Source organism: Poecilia latipinna, unplaced genomic scaffold (assembly GCF_001443285.1).
Source record: "Poecilia latipinna isolate Pla-1442-1.1 unplaced genomic scaffold, P_latipinna-1.0 Scaffold1461, whole genome shotgun sequence".
Classification (NCBI taxonomy): Eukaryota; Metazoa; Chordata; class Actinopteri; order Cyprinodontiformes; family Poeciliidae; genus Poecilia; species Poecilia latipinna.
In genome coordinates this window covers 301,504-310,531 of record NW_015114077.1, presented here as the reverse complement: position 1 = coordinate 310,531, position 9,028 = coordinate 301,504, and the positions used below count along the sequence as shown (strand labels likewise).

Here is a 9,028-nt window from a genome sequence, read left to right as displayed (position 1 = left end):
TATGGACAGTGCGTATGGTACCCTCTCTCCTGAGTCGTTTCAGCAGGAGCTGAGGCCGCAGCCCATCCAGAGTGAGGGAGAGGAGGTGGAGGAAGTGCAAGACCAGGAGGTGGAGTTTGGCAAAAATGGGAAAGTAGAAGAACAGGAGGAGGAAGAAGAAGAAGAGGAGGACGAAGAAGAAGAAGAGGAGGAGGAAGAGAATGCATCTGTAGGATCCCAGCTGTCTGTGGTGCAGTCAACCAAACCTCGCCGGCGGCCTCCTGTGCAGTCCAGGGTTCAATGCATGCAGAGGCTGACCTCTCTGACCTTCTCCCGCTCGGAGGACAACCTCCTGCAGCGAGTCCACGGCGAGGAAAACCCCGTGTCCCACACGCACTCTTTCAATTCTGAGTCCCAGGAACTGGACTGCACGGACGTAGACCCGTCCTCTCTGGCTCACAGCCAGAGCCTGTCGGAGCTGCGGCGGAACGGCTTCAACCGCTCCGAAGACTGCCTGAGCTCCAGCATGCCCTCCGACAAACTGCAGGCCAGCCTGAGCCGGGCCGAGGCCATGCTCAACCGTAAGACACAAGAAGTGCCGGATGGGGAGACGGCGCCATCTAGCAGAGCAGATGGTAAATGCGAGACGACGACGACAACGACGACGACAGAGGACACGAATTCACCCAAAAACAAAAAGAGGAAATCTCCAGCCCAGCACAAGAAGCTAACGTTAGCTCAGCTTTACAAGATACGCACCACTCTTGTTCTAAACTCCACGCTGACGGCATCGTAAGTCGCTGCTTTTGAAATTTCAAACTGCAGATTTTAGATAATTTTACATCTGTAGCAACATGCCTATTGATCTTTATTTCTCTCTTTCCAGGGAGGTATAACTTTTCCAAACGGCAGAGCGACATCAACATCACAAGGGTTGGCGCTTGTTTTGTTTGGATGGACTGATTTTCTATAGACACAGCTGCACTCTTTGTCACACTGCCCTCTCCCTTGCAGTTGCTATTCTGGACATTTTTATTTATACATTAACAATCACTTAGTTGTTTTTTTTTTAAATATTTCATTGGTTTTTGGACTCCTCAAACAAAAAGGGAGGGGACATTAACTGCCTGCACTTTGCAAGAGAAGTAGCACTGGAGGGTTGGAACCTGCAGCGAGGAGACGTCCAGGCGGAGGTCCGACAGCCTCGTCCCGGCACTCCACACAGGAGACATGGAACTCTTCCCTTCCTCTCACGCACGAGTTGAAGAAAGAGACACCAAATCTTGAATACGCTTGTGTGTTGGCAAGAAAAAACAAAAAAATACCTGGACACTTGTATTGCTCCTGATTTGCTTCAACAAAGGAAATTATTGCACAGTTTTAAGTACAAAACAAAGAAGTGAAATTTTCAGCCATGTAATGAGTCGCTTGCGTATGATGCGTTTTCTATTCTTGACTGAACCGAAACTGATCTCCGTCTCCTTTGATTATGCAAACCCACCCAGAGATGGGAGGACTGTGTAAAAACTAAAAACAAAAACAACCACAAAAAAAGCAGTCCAAATAAGCCAATCGCATTTCAGCTTAATTTCAACTTTGTGTTTACTGTTCGCGTTTTTTGCTGAACTGATGACTAAAAATGGGTGACTGAAGCCATTTTGGTATTTTTTTTTCTGCACTATACATGTTTCGACTTGAGGCGCACACAAGAAAAATGAAAATGGATTCACAAGAAGAGAGGAAAGTCTCACTACACATGCTTCTTTCTGAGTAATGTTAGCAGGTTGAAGAATGAGGTTTGTGGTGATTATTCTGCAGAGCTTTAGCTGAACAACTTTCTCCAGAAGATAAAAACAAAAGCTTTTCAGATCAGTAACTGTTTATTTTTTGCCCAAACCAAATAGGTAAATGAAATTGTTTACTTCTGTTTTTTTTGTCTGTGTGTAATATTTATTACCCCTGCTATGTTTTATATATAAGATTTTGTTTATGTTTGCTTTCATGATTTGTAAATGGTTTTTGTTAATATTTTGGTTTTTTTGTCATGTCAGGCATTAACATGCCAAGAACCAAAATCATGTCTTTTCTTTCAGGAATGACTACAAAGTGTCTTATGAAATAATAAAAAAAACCCTACAAAATACCTTAAATTTTTTGTTTTCAATACAGTCATTGTGTTTATATTGAAATAGACAGAATTTTATCAATCCACACGTCTGTTTTGGATTTAGTGTAGACAGGTTGTAAGTGGGAAAATAGCATGTTCTGGGGTATTCCAGAAGAGATGCAGTTGAATACACGCACACGCACACACACACACACACGCACACACACACACCTTTTTTCTCACTATTTGCAGCTAAATCAGTCCAAACCTTCCTTTTTAGGTCAGTTGTAATTACCAAAGTAATTTATATTTACTAAATGCCACAGTAATGAGAGAATGTCAGATTTTATTAACCTTCAAAATTTTCCTAACAGTTTGCTGAAGTTCTGGGCTGCTCTTCCATGAGAACTTTGTTGTCCTTAAGCCATTTTGTAAACACTTTGGCTTTATGCCTAGGGTTGTTGTCCATGTCCACCAAAATTCACAGTTAGGAGCAGTTTGCTACTTTTGGTTTTTCTTCCAAAAGTAGCTATAGTTATATTGGCAAAACAGTTCCACTTTACTTTCATCAGACCATAAGACATCCAAAAATGAAGATCTTTGTTCCTGTGTTCGCTTGCAAACTGTGTTCTGGCATTTTAATATTTATTTTGAAGGAACGACTTCCTCTGCTTTTTTTAATTGGAGTCTATTTGCCCATTTTGGACCAAACCCTTTCATCTCTGAGATACAGAACTGTCTCCTTCCTGAGAACTTGATGATGACTCGACATATTCATCATGTCTATACTGGTATAATTATTTGAACAGATGGAAAGCAGTGCCTTCAAACATCTAGAAATTATTGTTAATGGTAAAAGTATTAATTCCACTGGCAGATTATTTCACTTAGGAAAAATGCCTTGTATAAGTTAAATAATCTGGCAGTGACACAAATACTTTCTCGCCCTTTTTTGACTTAAGTTCCTATTTCTTGCTGAAAAGTTACTTGTAAGTTGTCTTATTTCATGCGTATTAGGATATTACTAGAAAAATGTGAAAATGTTTAAAGGGTCTAGTTAATCTTACACTGTGAATGTATTCATTGTTGTGTCCACACATCTGCTAAAACAACAATGTAATGTGTTCTAAATCTCTATTAAAAGCTGATCTGTGGGAGAAGAGGTAAAACATTACTTTAGCTCTGTCAAAGCACTTACTCAATTCATTGGGAGCATTTTAGAGCCGGAGATAATTCATCCGAGTTTCTGGGAAATCGGGGATCACATATCGAGTACAGCTGTCTGTCTGGGACCGCCGTCTGCTTCCCACAAAGTTCATCCGACTCATCTCTGCTTTCAGCACGCATTCAGGTCGTCGGAGCCGAGCTTGCTGGCCCCGGGTAACGTCAACGCCAAGGTGTATTTACAGGTGATTATATCAGCTAATCGGTGGATTACAGCATGTTGAGTCGACACAAGCCTCTAAGCTGGGGTGGAAAAAAGACGGAGCGCTGCTGTGGGATTTTTGCCCTAATCTGGCCTCAGAAAGCATGTGGCCCCTCCTGCTCTCACATCTGGCCTGCTCAGATTTACGGTTGTAATCCATGGGTTTTTAAACTATTTTATCATGCTTCACTGCTGATATGCTGGACTTTAATTATTATAATGCAGATTTTCATTTTAGTTTTGATGTAATTACACATTCTTGTTCGATTAGCTTCTGCTAAGTAAGTAATGAGGTTGTCCCCCCAATATGGCTCTGGGCCAGTTGCCTCTATAGATTAGTTGCAGATAAATGCTGCCCGATGTAATGACAGTCAGCTGCTTTGCATGCAGGAAACAAAAAATACATTTCTTAGAAAGGATTATCTTTAGACTTTTGAACTATATATTAAACCCCCCAAAACTGCTAAAAGTGATGGCTTTCATTCTTTTATTGCTGAAAAACAAATCTTAGATTGATGCTTAAAATATGAGCTGCAAGATCACAGGAAAACATGTGAAAGCATGTTTCACTCAGCATCAACCTACATTTTGACTTTTAGTTTTAGTTTATTTTATTTATTTATTTATTTTTTTTCGAAATGTCCCCACCACTCTGTTCTTAAGCATCTTGTCCACTGAAAATATACATGAAGGACAAGTCTGTCCAGTAGGGCAAACGTCTTATTGTCATGCAGAATTTGCATTCACTCTACTTTAAATTAATCTTACCAAATATTGCATCCAAGCAGTCCTTTGTGGTTATGATAATCATCACATATTTTTATTTGTGTTCATTTTGAGCAATTAAAGTCTGCTATAGAAACTTTTGGCTAGAGAACTGTTTCTGCAGATGGTTGTGTAAGTCCAGTTTCCTGCAGGTTTTAAAAGGAGTCCCTCAAGGCTTAATTTTATTGTTTAAATTTCATTTGGTTTTAAATGACATTGTGAAAGCCACCTAAAGTGCACTTTTATGCTGATGACAATGTGTCTTAGTATGTAGTTAACTCTAAAACAGGCTGTTGATGCTACATTTATGTTTTTCAGTAATAACACCTATATTTTAGATGATGCTGATGATTCAACCCAAGGGGAGATATTGTTGCGAGCAACAAGGGTTTGGACTCCATGTTTCTTCCCTTTTATTGCTGCTGAGATGGTGGAAATGTTTACTCAGTGCAGCCAGGGCAACGGAGGGTTAACACCACTCACTGCGGCAGATGTCAAAAACCATGCTGTAAAAAATGTCCGATTAACACAAAGGGGCACTTTGTCAAATCCTGATTAAAGGAGCACTTTCATTTATTAAACTCTGTCAATCCCCTGGACTGTTTTAGAGCAAGGGATTAAAACCAGGTAGACACTATTGTCTTTCTAAACAATCCCTCTTTAAGCTGTAGCTGTTTCCTGGTGCCCCGACGAGGGCAGGTTGACTGGCTGCCTGTAATCTCAGCAGAGGCTTATGGGTCACTACTACCGCTACACATTCCCATTCATCAACCTCATCCCCTTTAAAGGGACTATGTGATTGGATTTAGGACATGTTCTACAGGGGCAAAAAAAAGGGAAGAGCACACTGAATCGTGTTTACAAGGGCTGTGCTGTGAAAAGGCCTGTGGATGAGTGGAAGCCATATGGTGTGGCTAACTCTGGGAACATCTGCCGTCGATCACAACCATCAGACTGGTGACCTTCACATGGACCATGGGAACATCTGGCTCCTTTCCTTCTCATAGACCACATTAAGCAGGCAAATGGCAACAGTGATGTCAGGATGAAGTCTTTAAACACGTTGCAAGGAAGTAGTGGGACAACACTGATTGATGTAATCAAGTCTGATTATTTTTGGAACTCATTTATCACCTGTACCACAGAACTTGTATGGTTGTGTTTAATTTCCCCTTACAGAGTTTTCTCGTTACAATCAGTCTTCAATTTTTACGTTCTTTACACAAACAAAAACCTTTTGTGCGAATGTTTGAAGATTTCATGGAACCATATTTTGCTGTAGTTACAACTTCTAATCTTTTGTGATGCAACAGCAACAGCTTTGCACATATAGAAAATTGTATTTGTGCCGGTTTTTCTTTGAAACATAACTTAGAGATTTGACTGGGCCATTCTGACATGTGGATATGCTATAAACTGCTTATTTAAGATCATTGTCCTGCCAGAAAATGAAACTTGGATCAAATTTTTTGCAGTTAAGACCAGTTTCCTGTTGTACTTGGAGAAAAAGGATCCCCACAGCATGTTGCTGCTACCACCATGTTTCAGTGTAGGGAAAGTCTGCTAAGGTAATGTGCACTTTTTTCCCTGTCTCTGATAGCATTTTATGTTAACCAAAAAGTTTAAATATGGGTGTTTTTTTTTTTTCCAATAAATGCCCTTTTTTTGCTCTGCACCTTAAAAACCAGATTTTCAGTTCATGACAGTTTCTCCTACCTAAACTAGCAGGTAGTGTTGTGGTAACCAAATTTTACTCTTGAGATATTTTCAAAGTTTTATTCCAGGCTGGGGATCTGCAACCTGAGGTACAAGTTGCTCCTTGGGCCATCTACAACATAAAAATAATAATAAAGATACCCTTAAATTAAAATGATATAAAACTGAAAATGACCTAAAAATCATTACTTCTGTTATAGAAAGTCTTTGAAAAAAAACTGAAAATCTTCTAGAACATGCATTTGTTTTGCATGTATTACATAGTACTATCACTACTTTTTTTGTCATTGAATTTCTACATTATAATGACATTAAAAGTACCAGTAATAATAATGATAATTATTGTTACTTATTCCTTGCATATTTTAAAGCCTGAAATAAAATTGTGGTTCTTTAAACATTCTGACAAATGCTCTTTAGCAGATAGTCACAAATAATAAATAGTATTATTTCAAAAAATTATGTTACATTTGTAGCTTTAGGTTTTATTTAGTTGGATTGAGTGCAAAACATGTCTCTTTGGATTGTAAAGTTTGACTTAGGATTTTGTTAATGATCAAGTCTGATAGCCCTGCTGAAACATCCTTTTTAAGGCAACTCTGACTGGAGCCAAGAGCTGCAGTCAGAAATGACAAACCCTAACCCTACCCTAACCCTATCCCTAACCCTTACCCTATGAATGTGTTATGGGTTCAACTAAACGTTGTGGCAGTTCATCTAACTGACTAAGTAAGGCGTACCCAGTTTATCTGCAGCCTTGTTAAAGAGATGCTTGTTATTGTGAAGCTTAGTTTTTTTTTTCTTTTACTGTTGTACATTAAACACTGCACATTAAAGCTGAACATCAAGCCCAATTGGGTCTACAATTGAATTTCAATCTATCAAGATGCTTTAATTATGTCATTTTTGTATGTAGTTTAGTCATTTCAAACTTAAATTCCTACATTTGCAAAAACAGCAACTCCCTTTTTGATGCTTTGGGTGTAGTTTCTGTTTAACAGTGCAAGAGTTATACTTTTGATCATTATTTTACATTAGGGTGTTGTTAAAATAAAGGACTTGCAGTGCTTCAGTGTTGACCCCACAATCCTCCAACAGCACCAAGCTGATGAATGTTTTACCAGCTGCTGCTGGAAGCATAAATTCATCCCTCAAAGATGTGACATATGCTTGAGGATCAATTGTCTTTATCCCTAGAAAACTTGTTTCTGAAAATCAAAAGAGCATAAGGCCTCACCTTCACACAACAGTGTAAACTCCTCACCTCAGTAATTGTATTAGTGTATAAGAAGCTTACTGTAATTACAATATTGTATTTTTAGGGCAGCAGTCTGGAACATGAAACATAAATCTGTCTTTTCTAAATTAAATGGAGCCTCATTGGAAGAGGAGTAATACAAGAGGAGGACAGAGGGATTAACATGTAAGTCCGGTACATTTAATATTTACACTGCAATCGCTCAATTAATCTGACAATGTGTTCTGTGCTTAATACCTGAGCTGAGTGGATGTCCTGATTTATCAGTGGTGTGCACAGAGGAGGGGGTAGCCAGTGGTTTCAAAACAGCGACCCAAATGCAACATACCTGCAGTATAATCAGAGAAAACAATGGTTTGGGTTTAGTTTTATTAAAATCAATGTGGTATGCATATTTATTGTTTCTCTTTTCTCTGATACCCATCGATAAAAATCCAGATGCCACCATTTGTATCTGAAGTAACCAAATATAAAAAAAATGGGAACGTGTGTGTGTGTTAATTAATTTCCTCTCAACTTAACATTTGCATTTTTCTGTCACCCCTAATCCAAAATGAATACATGAAAATTTGTGGTTGTGACAAGACAAAATGTGAAAAAGGTGCAAGACTTGATGCTGAACAGCACCAGTAAATTATATAAGGAAATCATTCAAATCTTGTCATGCACATTTCATCAACTGAATCCAATGAACTACATCTTCATTTTCCCTTCTATTTAGCTCCCATTGATCTCAGCAACAAAATCACTTCCTTTTTAAAAGGAAGTGAATTCCAGTGTGAGCAAACCTGGAAGGATGGCTGACTTCATTGAAGGGCCAGAGGGGATCAAAATACAGGAAATAAAATCAAACACATACAAAGTGGCTGAACATATACATGTAGTTTTTAAATAAGCCTATATAAAATCATTTCCTTTAAGTATTTCAAAGACCTGGCTGTGAAAGAACAGGGTATTTTAGAGGCTGGACTGTCTTTGCCTTTGATAAAGAATGTTTAGACTACCATTTAGGAAAATGTGTTTATTATTATTATTATTATTATTATTATTATTATTATTATTATTATTATTATTATTATTATTACTATTAATAAAGATTGTATGTTTTCCTACACAATCAGGGTGGGTGGAGTGCTGACTTGACAAGGAAGTTAAAACACAAAAAGAAAGTGATTATTCACAGTGTGTTCCATTCGAGCATGTTAAAAGAAAGTTGAGTGGAAAGAAAAATTTGGTAGGGAAAAAGGGGCACAAGCAACACCCTTCACAAATTAAATCTGGTGGATTTAATTTTCCACCAGACTTGACACCCTCATAAACTTCCATATGTACTGACAGATTGTTTAATAATCATATTGTGGTAGCTTCCACTAGATCACTGTTTTAATGGCCAGTGACCTTTCTGATCTAAATCTAAAAGAGAACCATTAAGTCATAGCTAAGAGAAAGGTGAGAGACATCAACAACCAATATGAACCAAGGGTATTATTTGTGATGGCAGCTAAAAATACACTTTTATTCTAGGCTATGACCTCATGTGCTAACTCATAGATAAAATAAGTACAATATCAAAGTAATTTAAAAATATCTATACACAACTCACACAAAACATATGACAGACTAAATTCACTTTCAAGAGTCAGAAATGTTTTTTTTTAAATAAAGGTCTAACCACTTTACTCGTTTTTTTTTTTTTTTTTTTTTTTTTTTTAAAAACCCCGGGAAAAGGAAAAAATTTTTTTATATTTTTCTCCAAAAAAAGGGGCCCAAACTTTTC

The 9,028-nt window shown here is 38.1% G+C and overlaps 1 protein-coding gene across 1 annotated transcript; it reads left to right on the top strand.

Moving 5' to 3' along the window:
* The first annotated feature begins 282 nt into the window (after positions 1–282).
* plekhg5b (pleckstrin homology domain containing, family G (with RhoGef domain) member 5b) lies at positions 283–2,125 on the top strand. The gene is made up of 2 exons (XM_015057432.1): positions 283–771; positions 866–2,125. The coding sequence occupies exons 1-2, from the start codon at positions 284–286 to the stop codon at positions 873–875; spliced, it is 498 nt and encodes a 165-aa protein (XP_014912918.1). The 5' UTR covers position 283; the 3' UTR covers positions 876–2,125.
* Positions 2,126–9,028: the final 6,903 nt, after the last annotated feature.